The 18,708-nt window shown below is 54.8% G+C and overlaps 1 protein-coding gene across 1 annotated transcript; it reads right to left on the reverse strand.

Annotated features, from left to right (window-relative positions):
* Window positions 1-44: 44 nt before the first annotated feature.
* On the reverse strand, window positions 45-17,997 carry ANKRD52 (ankyrin repeat domain 52). Its single transcript, XM_010565119.1, has 27 exons — window positions 17,912-17,997; window positions 15,421-15,499; window positions 14,137-14,207; window positions 12,206-12,406; window positions 11,975-12,062; window positions 11,676-11,818; window positions 11,301-11,513; window positions 11,105-11,183; window positions 10,392-10,506; window positions 10,221-10,303; window positions 10,015-10,132; window positions 8,982-9,050; window positions 8,503-8,643; window positions 8,230-8,307; window positions 7,775-7,886; window positions 7,058-7,129; window positions 6,401-6,602; window positions 5,859-5,946; window positions 5,593-5,710; window positions 5,128-5,347; window positions 4,395-4,482; window positions 3,447-3,530; window positions 3,103-3,248; window positions 2,807-2,889; window positions 2,224-2,306; window positions 1,892-1,983; window positions 45-1,225 (listed from the first exon to the last, which is right to left on the reverse strand). The coding sequence occupies exons 5-27, from the start codon at window positions 12,060-12,062 to the stop codon at window positions 981-983; spliced, it is 2,760 nt and encodes a 919-aa protein (XP_010563421.1). The 5' UTR covers window positions 12,206-12,406; window positions 14,137-14,207; window positions 15,421-15,499; window positions 17,912-17,997; the 3' UTR covers window positions 45-980.
* Window positions 17,998-18,708: the final 711 nt, after the last annotated feature.

Genomic DNA, 18,708 nt, shown 5'->3' on the forward strand with positions numbered 1-18,708 from the left:
ATGTTCGTTTCTTTATAAATAACTTTTTTCTTTTTTTAAAAAAAAAAAAAAAAGCAACACTGACTCTCGCATGGAAACGGCCACGCAAAACAGAGAACGAAAATTCAAAAAAGAATCATTTCTTAGGATCCGACATTTTGCCAAGAAAAAAAAAAACAACCAACCAACAGAATCCCTAAAGTGCCTGGTGTGGGGAGGGAGGCTCCAGCAGCGCATTCGCAGCCAGCCGACCGCGGGGTTGGGCAGCAGCACCCGTTTTTGCATATAAATGACAGCTGCCAAAAGGATATTTTAGTGTCCCAGGTACAGTAGATCTTAATTCAAGTGTTTGTATTGGAATCGAAGGATGAGCGTGAGAAAAAAAGTGATTGCGAGAGAGGAGCAGTTACAGTGGCACTTGGCCAGGAGCTAACACCCACCCCAGCGCTTGCAAGACCAGTCAATTCCCGAAGACTCCCACCCCCCAATCCCACCAAGAGTTCAGGCTTCCCCGTCCCAGCCGGCTGGAGCGAGGGCTCAGGGCAGCCCCAGGGGCGTCCGGGAGGCGAGGCAGGGCGGGAGGCTGGCATGGGGCACTGGGAAATGCCAGAACCGATTTCAACCCAGCCCAAAAGCTGGGGGATAAAGCCCCTTCCCATCTGCAGGCCAGTGGATGGTGGCACCTGCCTCATCTCAGCCAGGTGAAGCCCTAATCCCGCAGCGTCCGTCTCCTGCCCTGCCGTCAGAGGGGTGTGAGCACACACTGACGGGAAGAGGATTGAGAAGGGGCAGAGGACGGGAACGGCACTGCCAGCTGCTCATGAAACCAATTAACAGCTTTGGCACCACGCTGGCAATCCAGCGAGAAGAGGAAGCTCTGAACTCTTGGCCTATCCGGCCACGCTAGAAGGCCTGCCCAGTCTTGTTCTCCTTTAAAGTGCCCTATATTTATAGAATTTCTAAATAAATATAATAAGATATTAGGTCACCCATAGTTTAAGCTACTCCGAGTAACAGCCGTCCAAGCCGATGGCATTGTGCCGGTCCTTGCTGTAGGGGCAGGTGCTGCCGTTGGGCAGGGCCCCGCAGGCGGCGGTTTTGGCTGCAATGCCGCAGTTCTTGAGGAGGTTGAAGCTGAAAGAGCTGATGGCGTCTTTAGGTGGGAAAGGCTTCATGGTGGAGAGGATAAGTGCCAGGCAGTCGGCAACGTCCTTGTTGGGGGCGCATGCCAAGGCTGGGGTATGACCTAGAACAAAGCCAGGGGTGAAGAACTGCCCCAGATGGGCACCTTCCCCAGGGAACACTTCGACTGGGGCAGTTTTCACTCCTGCACTGAGGGGCCAGGACATCTATTTGTCTTCATCTCAAAAGACCCTGCTTCTGGCAATCCCTGCAATTGCAGCAACCACTTTGAAGAGTGCCAGGATCAGCAGGAGATGAATAAAAAGCCTCAGAAGCCCTGGCAGCACAGCAGACACAATGGTATTTTTCACAACTTAAAGGTATTCCAGCAGAGCAAGAACTCTGCTGGGAGAAGAAGCTTCTGGCCACAACCACCAGTTTCTGCCAACTTGCAAGTGAGTCAACAGCTTATCACTGGCTCAGGCTGGGCTGGTTTTGTGCCTGCCTGGAACTGGCAGGAGAGCCAGACAGCCACCAGAAGATGCATGGGGGGCAAAAGATGTATTTCAGACACCTGTGGGACCTGGAAATGCTCTTACAGGGGATCACAGAGTGCTAATAATGTCCTCACCCAGGCTGTTTTTGTGATGCCATGAGCTGAGAACATGCTGCTCAGCCACGGAAGGGATGCGGAAACCCTTCTGATCCCAGCTGAGCACTTCCCCAGGCAGCCCCCGTCCCCCAGGGACATCACACTGAAACTCCCCGGGCACCCGCAAGGAACACGAACCTTCTTCATCCACAGCCAGCACAGTGGCACCTCTGCTGAGCAGGGCCTGGACGACAGAGGCCAGCCCATTCCGAGCTGCGATGTGGAGCGGCCTGGGGGGAGAGGGAAAGGTGGCATTAACCCGGCAGCAGAGCCACCACCTTGTGCTAAAATAAGGGGCCCCTTCGAGGGCAGACACTCAGGGCCTGACCGCTCCTGAGCTTACCTGCTTGCACACTCACTGCGTGCACCAGTGGGAGTGGAGCTCCTACCACCGCCCTTTTGCCAACGCATCATCCCCACCCAGCAAAGCCCTGTTTTTCCCCACCGGCACCAGCTGTCCAAATACTCACATTTGCAGAGCACTGTTACTTGCATTGATAAGGCCAAGGTCTTGGGTTTCCCCCAGGATCAACAAGGCACACTTTTCATGACCCTGGAAAGGAGACCAGACTGTTTACAGTGCACAAGCAGGAAGGCAGGGGCAGTGGAGGGGACCTGGTGCTGTCTGGGTGGAACGTGATTCTCCAGGATATGGAAACGTTCCCTAAACCCAACCTTCTACAACAGTTCACTGCTTTGGCAGGGCCTGAGAAGACAAACTGCTGTCCCCTCCATCTCCTCTGCAGCATCTCCTTTGCGTGGACACACTGATCACAAGCTCCTGCTCCCACCACGCCCCAGGAAACACACCAAGCTCAGAGAGGAGGTCCCCAGGAAAAATAGAGACGGCTCTGTGCTACAACTTAAGTTGCTCAAAACTGAATCAGGAGCATCTGTACAGGTCAAGACAGGTAAACAGGCAGGCAGAGCAAGCCCAGGGCCCTCGCTTTTACTCTGGTAGGGCAGGAGTAGGCAGACAACCCTTCTCATTAAAGTGGCAATGCTGAAGGTGATGGTGACTGCAATCACAGCTGTGAGCGGCTGGCTCCCTACCTTGCTGCAGGCCAGGTGAAGAGCTGTGTTCTTGTTGACATCCAGCACAGTTATATTTGCTTTTGCTTGGTACAGCAGGAACTCTGAAATGAGGAGGGACAGCTGCTGTTGAGAAGCAGCAGCACAGAGCCTGGCAATGCGGGGCAGTGGCCATGTGCTGAGGGGGCAGGAGAGGGGCAGCTGTCCCAGCATGCCTACAAGGAGAGGGACAGCCCGGCTTCCACTGGACCCAGTTACGGGGGGGGCACAGGGAGGCTCGCACCCCATACTGGGGAAAGCGCCTGCCAGCCACATACCGACTGCTGCAGTGTGCCCGTTCTCAGAAGCCATCATGAGGGGAGTCCTCCCCAGCTTGTCAGTCATGTCCACCTCGGCTTGGTGGCGCAGAAGCAGCTGTAAACCATGGATGTTGTCTGCAAAGGCAGCAGCGTGAAGGGGTGTCCTGGGAAGACAGCAAAGCAGGTAAAGAGGAGGGCACAGCACCCGTCCCAGCAAGACTGCCCAGGCCTACAGACATATTTGGGGACGTCAGACTCCCTTTGTGCCATGGGAAGTCATGTGGAAATCACTGCGGGAGTCACAGCCACCACCCAGCAGCACTGGGGCATGGGTGACAAGAGAGGGACGAGTCTGTGCTCACCTTCCTTTGGCATCTCTGCTATTAACAATCTTGGCACCTAATGCTTCCACCAGCATTTCAGCAGTGCCGTCCTGGTTGTTAATTCTGCAGCGGGGACGAGAGGGAAAGTTAGAACAAGACTAAGCAGCATTAGCACGTCTGCAGTGGGAGTGAGCAGCACGTTCCTGGGGCTCGGATGCAAACAGCAGCTGGTCTGGAGTTGTTTAGGGTAAAACACCCTTTTAGCCTTCTCAGTATTACTCAAGGAAACACAGTACCATGCCAGACAAGAGCCTTGCCCATCCCTCTGCTGCTACAGGTCCCAAGGACGCACCAGACCCACCCAGGCAGAACATGGCAATGTCTCCACCTTCCTCATCCCTCCACAGCTGCTCAGGGCAGTGCACTCCTTCCTCTGCCGGCTGCAGAGCCAAGGAATCACCGTGAGTCCTAAACCCCTGTGCGCCCAGTGGGACCCCAGGGATCATGCTCACACTGCCCCAGACACCTCTGAGGAATAAGGCTTGGGACAACGTGGAGCCCTTCTCCAGAGCCTCGTGGGAAGCCTGGAGATCTCCTGAGATTGCTCCATGACCAAAGAGCAGAGATGACCCATCCAAGAGGGCCGGCAAGGGCTGAACCCACAGCCCTTGGCAGCTCCATTAGCTCCATCGAGCAGAAAGCCTGTTGGCATGGGAGTCTGGTACAACAGCCCCAACTGTGCTGCACACAGCCAAGGAGACAGCTGCTTTCCAGCTTCCTGAGGACCTCCAGCAGTCCAGCAACTGCCTCCCTGCCACAAGGGAGGTGGGATGAGCAGGTGGTACCACCCTGAGGAGCTGCTGCCACCCAGGGAAGAGCCCTTGGCAAGAAAGGCAGGGTTTGGAGCTCCTCCACTTGGACGACATATCCCCCTTCCCACATCACCCGGCTGGGAAAAACCCAGGGCAGGTGCCAGATGCCACTTACACTGCACAGTGCAATGGAGTAAAGGGGTTTCCTTCTAGGTACGCAAACGGATTGTGTTCAAGTAACAATTCAAGACAATCTTCATGCCCTGTGAGAAGAGAGGGACAGAAATACATAAGAACCCAGCCTGTGGTTCCCCACCTGTAACAGAACAAGAAGGGACTGAAGGCCCCTCTGGCTCTCCCCAAGTCCAAAGAGCAGGAGGCCCCAGAGGCTGCACAGGACCAGCGGCACCAAAATGCCCAAACAAACCCGTTCCCCAGCACAGAGGCAGCAGTTTTGTTTCCTCTCTGGCAGCAAAGCTGCTGCACTTTAGGAGGTTTCTAATTCCACACCATCTCCTGAAGGACTTCACAGCCACATTGCTAGCTTCCCCTTGAAATGCTGAGACATCCCTTCCTGTTGCTGTATCAGTCCCACTACTTCCTGCAGCCAGGGTGATGGCCAAGTAATCCTGTAAATCTCACAGTCCTGGAGGAAGCAGCCTCAGCTGTGCTATAATAGCTGTTTTCATGTTTCATTCCTTTTTTAAGGAGCTTGGCAGGGGGAGAAATACTCCCTGTCTCCCTACCAGACTTGTGACATCCTTTCCACCAGGCTGAACTCACTGCTGGGCTGATGGCTCCCAAAGCAGTGGGGGACAGAGGGACAATTTGGCTCTTCCTCGCTCCCTCCTTCCCATCATTAGCCAGAGCAGAGCAGGGGTGGGCAGGGGCCCAGCCTGGGTCCTTACCACTGTATGAAGCCCAGTGCATCGGTGAGTAACCGCTGTAGTCGACCACAGAGTCCAGAGGGTCAGTAGAGAGGGCTGCCTGCAGCAGGGTCCTCAGGATTTCTAAGTGCCCGCACGCCGATGCAAAGTGGATCGGGGTCCGGCCTTTGAAATCCCGACACAGAACAAAGGCATCATGGTCCAGTAGGGCAGCCAGGCAGTCCTCACAGCCTGTCACAGCCTGTGGCCAGGAAAGAGGACCAGGAGGTCAGATCTTAGCGTTCAACCATTTAGCAACAGAACTATCCCCTTCTTCTACAGCTTCCTTCTCAAATGCTGCATCTTAGGAAGGGAAATTGGGCTCTTTCACTGAGGACTCTTGCAACAAAAGAAACCACCTGCTTGCCCTCCAAGCAGCCTCCACTCAGGAGGACGAGCAGAAGCTGCAGGGCTCCAGGCTCACCCCAGTCCGAGGGATGCACTCACCCCTCGGTGCAGGGCAGTCCTTCCCCTCTTGTCCGCTGCATCGGCTGTGGATCCCTTCTCCAGCAGGAGGTGGACACAGTCAACGTGGCCATTCATAATCGCCAGCATCAGTGGGGTTCTGCAGCGGGAAAAGGCAGCAGGGAGGAGAGTGGGCTTGGAAATCAGCTGGGTTCAAGTATTGCCCTCTCTCCCCTGCCCCAGCCACCCTGCAAGTGGCCTGACCCCGTGCCACACAGATCCCGAGAGAAACATCCAGACAAACTCACTGGCCGTGGATGTCCATGACGTCGGTGATGTCTGCCCGCTCCCCGCTGTCTATCAGGAGGTGCAGGGAATCAGTGTTCCCGTTGGCAGCTGCAGACAAGGCATGAGGAAAGGAGGAGTCACACACACGTACAGATGGGTCCCCTCCTTCCAGCCACCACCGCAAACCAAAGGAAGAGGCTCGTGCCCAGCAGCCAGGCACACGTGGCTGAGCAAATTCGTTATGTGGTTGCTAGGCTACAGGATTGATTAGCATGTGCACAGGCTGAGCTGAAGACACGTGTGTGCAGAAGCTGCTGGCGTCTTCTCTCCCACCCACTGCTGAGCCACTTGGACCCTCAGCTTCTACTGGCACATCACAGCAGGCTGCACTGGGTCCATCCTGCCTCTAAGCATCATCCTGAACTACAACCCCTTCCCTCTCCCCAGACAGCATCCAGGTGAACGGGCATCCTTGGCAGCAGTGGCCCCGACAGCTGGAAGGGCTCTGGACACATTCCCTCGCTGCCCCCAGCCATCTCCAGCCCTGTCTGCCCTCTGTCACCTGCAGCGTGGAGAGGGGTCCACTTCCTCTTCTTCTCCTTCACCAGAGCGGATGCGCCGTGGCTGGTGAGCACCTCCACGCACTCCGTGGAGCCTCTCTCCGTGGCGAGGTACAGCGCCGTCCGCCCCTTGTGGTCCCGCACATCGAGGTTCACGAGGGTTTCGGCAAGTGTCTTTAGGGCTTCACAGTGACCATTATAGGCCTGAGGACCAAGAAAACCACATTAAAGCAGTGCCTAGAGAGGCTATATCCAGAAGTCCCCCACCAGGACAATTCCTGCCCCTGGGTTCCTCCAGCCAGATGGGCTCCTGCCCAGCCATTGCCTCTCATTTGCACTTGGGTGCCACACAAAGCCCTCGCCCACTCCCACCCCTGCCCACACTCAGACAAGGGAGGTGGCTCCCAACAGCAGCAACCAGAAAACCCTGGAAAGAGCAAGGAGTTTAACATACAAATCAAAGGGACTTTGACTGACAGCCTGTGGGGAAAGCTGTTCCCAGCCGCCGGCGCCTTTCCTCCTCTGCCCCGCTCAGCACCGACAGCTGCAGGGACCCAGCCCGTGCTGCCCGGGAGCAGGCACCTCTCCAGGGCTCAGCATGAACCCCGCACGGAGCCAAGTGCCCTCCGCAATCCTGGGGTTGGGCCAGATGTACTTACAGCTAAGTGCAAAGGGCTGACTGGAATGGTGCTTTCCACATCCTCCAGGCAGTTAAAAGACATTTCCAGGAGCTGCAACAGTAACAACACAAAACCATAACTGATCCCGGACTCATGGAGGCTTTGATGGACAACCTGTCCACCAGCAGGCTGCAGAGGGGGTTAGAAAACCAGGTCATCTGTTCCAGAATGATTTAAACTTCAGGACAGGACCTTCCTTAACCTGGCTTTGGGCCCTGCACAGTCACATCAAATCCCTGCTGTCCCAAAGCCTCCCCACTACTCATATGACTTCCTATGCCCACAAGGCTGCAAGCTTACCCTGTAACAATGCAGGCATTTCAGACAGTTACAAGGCATTTTCTGTACTGCAAGAGCTCTTCCTTGGCACAGGTCTCCAGGCTTCCTTTTAAAAGCCCAACCTTGCTCTATTGCCAGGGGTTTAAGCAAGCCGTCCATACATCCCCATGTACCAGGTAACAAAGCTCCTTTCTCCCAGGCATCTCACTCAGGCCCAGGTGTTTCCTCTGTGGTATTCCCAGCACAACAGCTCCCCAAGAGTCCCCACGCTTTTTAATCAAACCATTCTCCCTTCCTCCCGGACACACCCTGACACTGTAGTGCCTACAACACACACAGTCCTTTAGCCACACCTGGGCACCATCGGGCTTTCCCCCTTCTCCTGGCAGCACAGAGGGTTTTCTCCAGCTCACTCACCAGTTCGAGGTTCTGCCTGTTGCCGTACGCAGCTGCATAGTGGACAGCAGTATATCCCTGCTTGTCCCGGAGGGATGGGTCAGCACCATTATCCAGCAAGAACTCTAAACAACTGCAACGAGCAAGAAAAAGGGGAGATCAAGAAAAAGGGGAGATCAAGAAAAAGGGGATATTGGAGAGGCAGAGCTTTGCAGGGAGCCCCCCCAATTCATCTCAGAGCAGACGTCATACTAATCCTCTCAAGACACGGAGCGCATGCAAAGCCCACTGAAGTGAGGACCAGGAAGCGATGGCCAGGCTTGCCTCGAGAATCAAATCAGCAGATGTTTCCTCCAAGGCATCACTGCTCAGTTCAGCATAAGCAGAAGCAAGGTATTTCTAGTGACTGCATGCAGGGGTCCAGGGAAGGGGTAAACAACAAACAACTGCCAGATGGGGCTGTGGCGTGGACTCACAAGAATGCCTCCTTCAGCCTGGACTCCTTCAGTGGCTCCTCATCAGTGTCATGGCTGTTTCCTGAATGAGTCTCTGCTCTGAAAAGTCAGAGACCTGCATCAGTTTGCTGATTACCCCCTCCCACCCACGCTCCTCAAAGCGCTCCCCTCTTCACAAACTACTGAGCACCAGCTGCAGGCAGGTGGCCAGGGAACAGCAGAGCATCACCACCCAGCAGTGAGCCATCGTCTCCAGCCCCAGCAGCGAAGAGCACGCACCCCCAAGACACTCACCTCCTGTACGTGTCCGAAGCAGCAGCATAGTGTAAGGCGGTACAGCCTTTACAGTCAGCCTCGTTAATACTGGCTCCTGCCGTGACCAGTGTCACCGTACACTGATAGCTGCCATTGGCAGCTGCGTAGTGCAGTGGAGTCCTGGGAAGGGGGAAAGGAGATAGGACCTTAGCAGCACTGCCTGTCACACAGATGGCGAAACTCGCCTGGCACCAAGGCAGGACCCAGGGAGCCAGCCACCCTCCCCTGCTGCTGAGCTGCACCCTGCTCTGGCTCAAGGGTTTGGGTCAGCAGCTCCTTCTGAAGAGGCAGAGCTGGACGCCTCGGGGCGAGAGGGGGTGGAGGAAGCAGCTTTAGACACCAAACGCAGCAAAGGTCTTAGGAATGTCTCAACCCAAACCCAGGCTTGGTGCAGCTCCAGCTGTTTTAGGGCTGGAATAATCGCCCTTGCTCCCTTGCAAGGCCCACAGCACACTTACCTTCCAAATTTATCTCTCCTCCTCAAGTCAGCACCGCTGCTCAACAGCAAATTAAGACATTCAACATTCCTACAGGAGGTAGGGAGATGAGTTAGACACAGATCAGAAGAGACCACAGCAGGAACACAAACTCCTCCTAGTTGCAGACAAAACAGCTACGCTTCTCACCTGCACAGCCTGGAAATGCCAAAGCTCAGTTCAGTCTGTCATCTTTGGGCAGCATACGAGCTGCAGCCACGGCTGGATGCTGCATACACAAAGCTCTTGCCTGCTCTCCAGTGAAATAACCCTTCGTGCTTCCTGCCTTACCAGTGCTATCCTACACTGCATGGAGCTCTCAAACACCCAGGCAATTATAGAGAGACATCAGCCATGGCATTAGTGCAGCTGACGCACTGGGTTTTATGCTACAAAAAAAATCTAGGATTTCTGGCTTCTGCGTCAGTGCATTGCTCCCGCCGCTCAGGCAGGGTAACATTACTGTGATGCCGAAGGATGGCTCCATAACTGGCTCTCAAGCATCATGCAGACATAACAGAAATGAGGTCCTTGACAGGACTCTACACCTCTGCTACCACCAAATGCTGCAGCCGCATTCGCTCTCAACACACTGCGTGAAATCAAACTCCCTGGCAAACAATACGAGACATTTACACAGCCAGCTAAATCCCTGCTGCTTTTCAGGCATCAGCTTGTGAGCCCTTTACGAAACCCCAGCCAAGGAAGCATTTTAGCCCCATTTTAAAGAAGAGTAAACAGCCATGGAGGGGAGCGACTGGGCTGAGTCACAGAGTCAGCAGCAGAAGAGGGCCAAAAGATTTTCATTTTCATTCCTGCTCTAAACACAGGTCTCCATTCTCTCTCAGAGCCAGGAACATCACCAGGGGGTCCGACTCCCAAACCTGACCAAAGCACTGCACTGGGCTGCCCATGCTGTAGCTCACGGGCGGAGAAGAGGGTTACAGTTTGGGCTGGGGACAAGCAGCAACCTTCCTGCACACAGTGTCGGACCAGCGCCCCATGCACAGCTCACCCTCCAGAAGCAGCAGCATGGAGGCAAGTCCTCCCGAGGTTGTCAGGCGTGTTGATATCGAAGCCTGCAGACAGCACGTGCTCATTGCTCAGCGAGGAGACGATACTGTACAACTGACCTGGGTGGCAGGAGGGACAGGGTGTCAGGGTGAAGCTTGAGGGTCCCCCGAAAGCCCCCGCTGCAGGAGGGGTGGCTGAGCCACTCACCTGAGGAAAGTAGCTTACGACAACAGTCTGAAAATCCAAAGAGAACAGCTAAGTGCAGAGGGAACATGTCATGGATCCCACGCCTGTCAGGAGATGAGAAGGAAGTCAGAATGGATCATTTCTGCATCCTCCAGCCCAGGGCAGGGAAAGGGAGTAAGAGTCCTTCCTTACCTTGCAGTGTCAGCACCATTCGTCATCAAAGTACTAATTAGCAGCTCGTGGCCATATCTAGCAGCAACGTGGAGGGGGGTATTGCCGTATTTGTCAGCACAGTCAATCTCACTGCCTAGAAAGGAAAAGCCAAGAGCTTTGCCAGTGAGTCTCTGCGTTCTAATCCCAAGCAGCCCAAGCTGTTCCAACAGCCATGTCCCTGTCTCAGGGACACGGCTAATAACTTGAGTCCATTCAGCATCATGCAGAAGAAGAACTGTAAACTGCTCTCTGAGCTGAAAGGCCACTTGTGTCCTGCAAACCCAGGTCATTAGATCTCTCCCTCTTGCTCCACGAGGGGATGCATTCAGCCCCAGAGGTCTCCAGCTGAACCCCTGGGGTGTCTGCCAAGCCTGCAGCCCTCTTACAAGAATATTGTCTTTCAGGCTGGACGTGGCAGTGAGAATGTTCTTTGCCCACAGCAGCTCTGTCCTGGCTGGAATTTCAGTCCTCTGGTCTGCACTTCGCTGCCCTTGAGAGCATGCACGCTCCCTGCCACCCTCAAGCAGCATAGGGCCACTGGCAACAGCCCCAAGAGCACAGCGTGAATTTGAGTGATATCTGTAGAGCTCTTAAACCCTTCGAGCAAACATACAGAGAGGTCCTGGAGGCAGGTGCTAAGAAGCACAAGAAAAGGCTGGGGTAACTCGGGGCTGGAGGAAGGAGCCACTCACCGTTCTGAATGAGGATCTGCGAACGCGTGAACCGTCCATGAATGGCAGCCATGTGCAAAGGACTCTTCCCTTCCTTACTCTGTAGAGAGCAGAAGCCACGTCACATCAGGATTCCCACCAGCCCCCCCCGAGCTCTCCCATCAGGCAGCGGGTCCCCGCTCCCCCCTTCCCCAAGCTCAATCCTTCAGCGCCAGACCTGAAAGTTGACATCGGCCCCGTTGTTCACGAGGAGCTCTAGGCACAGGGCCCCATTGGTGGAGACGGCAGCAAAGTGCAGAGGGGTGAAGCCCTTCTCGTTAGGCTGATTGACATTGGCGCCGTAATTGACCAGCTCGTTGGCCACGGCATCTTGGCCCATGTAACAGGCAATGTGAAGTGCAGTGTTACCAAAGGAATTTGGTTCATCAATCTGTGGAAGCAACAAACCCCAGAGGATTTGGGGATTCAGGAAGAAAAAAAGGCAGCCAAGAATCAGCCAGGGCTCCTGCCACCACCCAGCACCCTCTCCTACTCCTGTCTTCAGACCAGCCTGCACCTGAGCCCACCCTGCTCACAGCCACAGCGGTCTTACCTCAACTCCCAGCCTCAGCAGGTGACGCACAACTTCAATCTGACCGCTGGCTGCTGCAGTGTGCAGCAGGGTGTAGCCCTTCTTGTCCTTACACATCACATCAGCTCCCCGGGCCACCAGCAGCTTCAGAACTTCCAAATGCCCTGCCCAGGAGACAGCAGTAAGAGCCAGGGGACCCCGGAAAATGGAGACCTGGGCACATCAGCCTCCGGGGAGCCCCAGCACCCTGAAAGGCAAATCCATAGGCAGCAAGCAACGTGTGAGAAAAAAACAGACCAATGCCCTTGGGGAAAACCTACCTAGGAAAGCTGCCCAGTGGATGGGCTGGCGGTCCTTCTTGTCGCAAGTACTCAGGCTGGCCCCTTTGTTCAACAGCAGATTCACCATCTGGACAGGAAGAAGTGGTGAGAAAGGCAAGGCTACCATTCCTCCCCACTTGTGCAGGCAGAGGTGCCTTCGCCACCTGCAAAGCCCAGACCCAGCAAGGGGACACGCACAGGACCCCCTGCGCCTGAACCCGCCTTGCCTACCTCAAGGTGGCCGCTGTGCACGGCATGGTGCAGCGCCGTGCGGCCCGTGCGGTCCGCGACATTGACAGTGCTCAGCAGGGGGATGATGGCCTCCACGCACTTGGTGGCCCGGTTGGCAGCGGCAACATGCAGAGGCGTTTGCCAATACTTGTCGCGGGCATTGACGTCTGCCGAGTGCTTCAGGAGGAGGTGAAGTGCCTTCTAGCAGGAGCAGAGAAAAGCAGAGCTCTAACCCAACCTGCTGGAGCCCGCAGAAGCCCTCCAGCCAGGTGGGGGAAGCCGCAGCTCAGTCCACCTCATGCTTGCAGCACACAGAGGGCTGCCCAGATCCACACGAGCCTACAGCCCTGAGAGCCAGAGCTGCCCTTGCAGGGCTGAGCTGAAATAGCTCCGCATGCTCACAAGTACAGCTTCTCCTCACTCTGTTTGCTTTCGTGTCCCTGATGACATTTTGAAGCCCATGTACAGCTGTGTTTCAGGATGTTATCACAGACAAAATATGAGAGGTAAAGACAACGTTAGAGAGACCCCAAGGATGAGCAGGGAGAAGGAATCTTCCCTAGGCAAATCCTCCAGCTCTCACCTGGGCTGCTCCAGCTCCTTCCAGGATGGAGTTCAGTGTGTGAGACCTGAATGAGCCAGCCCCATCCCACCCGAGTGCAGCTGTGAAACACCACTGCACAGGGGTACCTGCATGGGAGAAATACCTCCGAGCCACGTGACGGAACTGTGAGTGAGTGTTCATCCATGACTCACGAGGTGCAAAGCACCCGGGGGATGACAAATGTGACCCACTGACCTATATTTGATAATTATTTTCCCCTTTTGCTGGTAGAGGCTGTTTGTTGCAACCCAACACTTTCCTTGCTATGGTTTGCAGGCTGTCCATTTCCACGCAGCATCAGGGCAGCACTTCCAGTGATCTCAGCCCCATGGCTTGCTGCTCTGCTCTTTTCCCCCCCAGGGCTAGCTGATACCACTCCCAGCTGGGAGAAACACATGAAACGGCCAGGCAGTACATAAACCCAGCAATCCTAGAGAGCAGGCTCTAGGCAGGAAAAGGCATGAAGCACGCAGGTATTTCGAAAAGGCTCCTCTCAGGAGCTGGGCATGCAGGGCACTGGCAGAGCCCTGTGCCAAGCACCCCGGGGAAGAAAAGAACGAGGGAGGTGACTCTCCAGCATATCTGAGACGAGGCAGAGAAGCAAACGAGCGTGCTCAAATGCACAGACAAGCAGCACTTCAGACCTGACAGCAAAACAGTCTCAGCTTGCTCAGCTCCCGTATTTTAGCGACCTACAGTAACTGTCCACACACGTTCACAGCAAACGCCTTCAGTAGAGGTTTACGCTTATGTGTTTCATCCCGTGTCTGCTGCCGATTAAGAGAATTCATGCAACCAGTCGATGTGTGGTAACTTGCCCTGCTTGTCAGAGTCAGGGCTTCTGGCTCCAACCAACATGACCACAGAGTTTCTTGCTCTCCAGCAAATCAAAACAGGACAAAGTTAAGTGGGATGAAGTTAAGCCCACAAAAGCTAAACATCAGGAAATCTTTCCAACAAGATCCATTGGAATCAGTACCCGAGAGAAAGGGTGAGAGCCCCATCATCCCTCAAAGAAATGTAAAGCTGGATTAGACAAAGCCCTGGGGAAGGGGGAAAGGCAGGGAGGAGGATGTTGTGGGGAAAACCCATGTGCTAATTCCTGAATGACAGAGAGAAGGGAACTAAGGAGATTTTTTTCCAGCTCTCATTTTCAGCCTCTGAATTATGCATTCGTCCCCTCTCCACTCTAACGAAACCACCCATTTCAGCCAAAACCAGGCAAGATGGAAAAAAGGAGAAGCATGATCCCTGCCTCCTGTCAGCACCCACCACCTCCACACAAGGAGCATACATGGAGGCAGAGGACACTTCAGAGGCAACCTACCTCGTTACGAGAAGCCGCAGCGCGGTGTAACGGGGTGAGCCAAACAGTGTCCTTCGCGTTAACATTAGCACCTGAGGAAGAAGAAAGGGAGGGGTCAGGGCACAGAGAGGTGACCAGCTGCCCCCGTTCCAGAGTCTCAGGGCAGGTCTGCAGCCACCCGAGGTACCCGCCCAGCAAGAGTGCCTGTTCTGCTGCAAGAGGGGACCTTGCACTGAGCTTTACGTGAGGACAGACTCTGTGAACTGCAAGTGGAACAAGCTACATCCCTTGGGAGACTGAAGAGACTACATCTCCCAGAGTGCCAGCTCCCTCACAAAGCCAAACAAACTACAGCAAAGACCCAGCGAGCAGTTTTGCTCCTTGCTTTAAATCAAGGCCACTTGAGACAAAAAACAGAGCATTCCATGTTGTGAGCTGTGGTCGCTGTGAGCTGCATCTCTGTATTAGAAAGGACAGATTACTGCCATCTCAGCTCCAGATCTGTGCTAGGCACTTAGGTCCCACAACCCCTGAAGTCCCTGCCTTTCTTTGCTGCCGAGACCTCAGCGCACAGGCATGCAAAAATCAACACAGGGCACATAAGGGCATCCCATGCTCTGCAGACAGAGCTGAACATCCCCAATCCTGTTTAACAAGCCCTCGGCAAAGGATTTCCCCAAGTCTCTCCTTGTCAGGGTCACGTAGGATCGTGCCAGCCTCGGGGTTCCCCCACACCACCAGCAAGCAGCTGCAAAGCCCACGTTGCCCCGAGGTGCTGCACTGGTGAACGGCAGACGAGAAGATTCCCGTCTGCACCACAGGGGCACAGGACCCAAGCACAGGGCTGAGTGTCTCTGGAGAAAAATGAAGAGCAGCTTTATGCCAAGTAACACAAGCCAAAACTGAGCAAAATCCCCTGGTTTTTAGCTGACCCCTCTCCATGAGCAAGTGAAACTCTGCCCCCCTGAGCGTCCTGCCATTCAAGGTGTCTCTGAGGCATGCATCCCCACTGTGCCCTCCTCCAGTACCTCCTTCTAACACCTTGCACACATCCCCCTCCTGGCTTGGTTTCCACCTCTGCTATTTCAGTTCCAAGATGCTTCTCTGTCTGAACAAACCTCTTAGGATTATGGCAACATTTCCTAATCTTCCCCTGGCTGCAACCCCACTGGCTTAAGCATGAGCACACGGTTGCTTGGAGGATGACCAAAACTATTTCTCTGCACCCCTAAGGCCAGAGATCAGAAAAACGCCTTAAAGGCAGTGCCAGCGCTCGAGCCAAGCGCCCTGAGCCTTGGCCCTTACCTGACAGTATTAGGAGCTCGAGGATTGCAATATCTCCTATGTAGGCAGCAGCATGCAGCGGCGTTCGTCTTTCTTGGTCCTGAGCAGGGGTGTAAGAAACAAAAACCATCTGTGAGCTTTGAGGGCAGGGAGATCCCTCTTCCACTCCAGTCTGCTCCAACGCCACCCGTAAGCATGTGCAGCATCTTGGGACGTGGGACAGGGAAAACCGCTTAAACCCAGCACCCTCCTGCAGTGCTGCGGGGGTGTGCAGCCCTTTGGACTGGGGTGTACCCAGTGGCCAGAGCAGAGGGTTCGAGGGCCATAATCCCTGCACAAGACGGGGAGGCTGTGAGAACTCCAGCCACTCATTTCATCCCCCCACTTACTCCCCAGAGACTGACCCAACACGGCTCCGGTGCTACTGGACTTAATGAACGTCTGCAAAGCACTCTGCGATCCGAGATGAAAGCCTGGCTGCGCTCTGACAGTGCACAGGCTGTCCCATTCTGCACACTTTTATCCTCTCAGCTAACAATAAAAACCACTCAGACTTACAGACAGCTCCGAAACCAGACTCAAACCTGCCGGCTGCTGAAGGCCAGGAAGGTGCAGAAGGCCCTCTCTGATCTTAGATTGCATTAGCCGAAGAAAAAATACCTTTCACTTCTGTTTACTCAGGGCTGGGCCCTGGGTAACCTCTGCCTCCAGGCATTTGGTTCAGGCTTTCCTTGGGGAACATGCCATGTACTAAAGCCAGGAAGCAAACAAGTAGAAAGCCAGAGGAGCACAACTCATTTCAAGCCCCAGATTTTGTGTTTGGGGGGAAAAAATGTAACTGCTTTTCATGAGGTTAAAAACTGTTTGGAAAATGGTGGCGGCTTCATTTTTTTTGGTAACAAGTTGTGCTGGCACAACCAGGCAGGAGGATGTGAAAGTGAAACCCAACTGCAGGTCACTGAACAAGCAACAACATTTCTAAACCTGCACACAGAAAGGAAATTAAGTGTTAACAATTGTGGTTTTATTCCTTCAGCAGCTGCGGGAGAGCTCAGCAAAACAATCCCAACCCTCTCTCCTGACAAGAGAGGAAGGATGAAGAGCTGACGGGTCCCCAACCGAACCAGTCACAGAAAAAAATCCCCACGCTATCTCTGTGTAATAAGCCAAGATATGATCAAATCGTTAGTCCTGCTGGCACACGGGCACCAGCGCAGGGCTGCCCTCACCTTCCCAGGACACCAGCCAGTGTCCGCAGCACCCGCCCTTGACCTCAGGGTTTAACACCACAAGGATCGGGGTGTGCACCAGCCCTGGCTCTGCAGGCTGGGTCGGGCGAACGCCCTGACCAAGCGCTCAGCGAAACAAATAGGAGTGTGCCAAAAAGCCGGCAGCTGCCTGCAGCACAGCTGGGAGCAGCGTGGACTGGAGCCCCAGTTAATGCCACAGCTCAGAGGAGACGGTGAACCAGAACAAGCTGCTCTTGCCTAGAGCTCACAACTTAGCCTGGCTTTTGGGCTGAGAGCACAGGAACTGCTGACCCGGCACCAGTCCAACTGTGCCACCATGTCAGGCAGACCTGGGCCGGTGCAGTCAGGGCTGGCCAACCCGCCAGCCTGCATCGCAGCAGGCTGCGTTTCTTATCTGCACATCTGCTGCTGATTCGTTAGCGGGAAGCTCGTAAACCAGATCAAGGGAAGGCACACTGACAAGTCAGACGGGAACGCTCACAGGCAGGTTTCACCCCTTCCCTTGCCAGAGCCTGGTCCCCACACTCCATGTGAGGACAGACCACGCTCGTCACCACCAGACTGGGGCTACCAAGGGCTGCTCCCCCAGGAGCCAGGCTGGCCGCTTGCAGGACCCAGAGGGATGCATCTGAACGGCAGCAGCCTCCTTGCCCGCTCGGAACGAGCGTCAAAACCACCTTCTGCCGTCAGGCTTGAGATGAGCGCAGTGGAAACCCCTCCTAACACTTGCGAGGTGAACTCTGCTTTGCTGAGCAGCTCAAATCCTCCTTCCCCCCTGGGGAACAACCTCATCACAAGGCAGACCTGCCGCGTTCACACCAAACTATTTTGGGTCGCCATCCCGAAGGAGAAAAAGGTAAACTGGCAGGCAGCAAAGCCGAGCCTCTGTGAAAAGTCCTCCCACACACCCCACAGCCTCTCAGCGATGCTCTGCACGGCTGAGAGCTTTAGGAGGCTCACACCATCTCCTGGGGAGAGGCGGGAGTCCTGGTCTTCCAGGCACCCCATTTTACAGGTGGCAAGATCGAGGCAACAGGACAAAGCTGCACAGCAAATGGCGGCCGAGCTGGGAGCAGAATCCAGAAACTGTTTCAAAAGCCCAGCTCTGACCATCCTTGCCAAAAAGAGCCCCCACTTGACAGCATCCACATCTCACCCACTGAGCCTCTGCTGTCCCCTCTGCTAAAGAACTGCACTGCAGGGAAGGAAACAGGGAGACTGGGGTGAAGGAAGGGGAGCGAGCACAGCCGGGCAGCACTCACCAATACATTAATGTTCTCCTTCTGATTGAGCAATGACCGCACCTCCTCTATATCACGGTTGAAGATGGCTTGGACCAGAGGAGGCTACAAAAAAAAAAAGAGAAGCAAGTCGTGAAGGTGGCACCACATGGAGGACACAAGAGGGAGGAGAACCGGCAGTGTCACAGCATGTCAGAGACTTTACAACCAGCCTGATTCAGCCACTATCTCACTCCACGAACAAGCCCCCCGCGCCTGCTGCTGCCAGAGCTGGGCCCAGCGGCTTCCTTGTGTCCATAGCTCAGCCAGCACCAGGGACCAATTTTCAAGCCAGCAAAGGTACCTTTCTTGGTTGTTTGTTGGTGAACAGACCAAGGAATCACTGGAAAAGCTTCCCTGCTTCCTGAGTCCAAGGAGCAGCACTGATTACGGCCCCAGCAGCCCACCTGCAGAGCCTTCAGCAGCATGCCCATGGCATGGCTTAGCTCTCCGCACACAGCATCCGAGCACGAGAAGACAGGGCCATCTCCTGCTATCCAAAGCTTTAGCCACAGCCAGAAAATCCTCCCTCCGAGCTAGCTGAAGTCTCCTGGTATGAGACAGATCTTTGCAGACAGTGAATCAGGTTTCCCAAGGCACAACTAGGTGATGCCTCATGCTCTCCCGCAGAAGGCTGCGTACTTACTGCTGCTCTCCCATCTTTTGAGAAACACCTACGACGCTGTGCTGGCTCTGATGGTGCAAAGAGCCTGGCAAAGCCCAGCCTGAAGCTCCTCCTGTTTCCTGCTGCCCACATCTCAAAGAAGTTACCTAGCAGA

This window comes from Haliaeetus leucocephalus, unplaced genomic scaffold (genome assembly GCF_000737465.1).
Source record: "Haliaeetus leucocephalus isolate CR32 unplaced genomic scaffold, Haliaeetus_leucocephalus-4.0 Scaffold186, whole genome shotgun sequence".
Lineage (NCBI taxonomy): Eukaryota > Metazoa > Chordata > Aves > Accipitriformes > Accipitridae > Haliaeetus > Haliaeetus leucocephalus.

Excerpts from the sequence above, each read along its gene's own strand:
- ANKRD52 (XM_010565119.1), bottom strand. The coding sequence starts at position 12,062 with ATGGTGAATCTGCTGTTGAACAAAGGGGCCAGCCTGAGTACTTGCGAC. Across the intron at positions 9,051-10,014 it reads CATGCTGCTGCTTCTGGAGG|GAATGTTGAATGTCTTAATT; the intron begins GTGAGCTGTGCA and ends TACCTCCTGTAG. Across the intron at positions 5,947-6,400 it reads GACCCCTCTCCACGCTGCAG|CTGCCAACGGGAACACTGAT; the intron begins GTGACAGAGGGC and ends CCTTGTCTGCAG.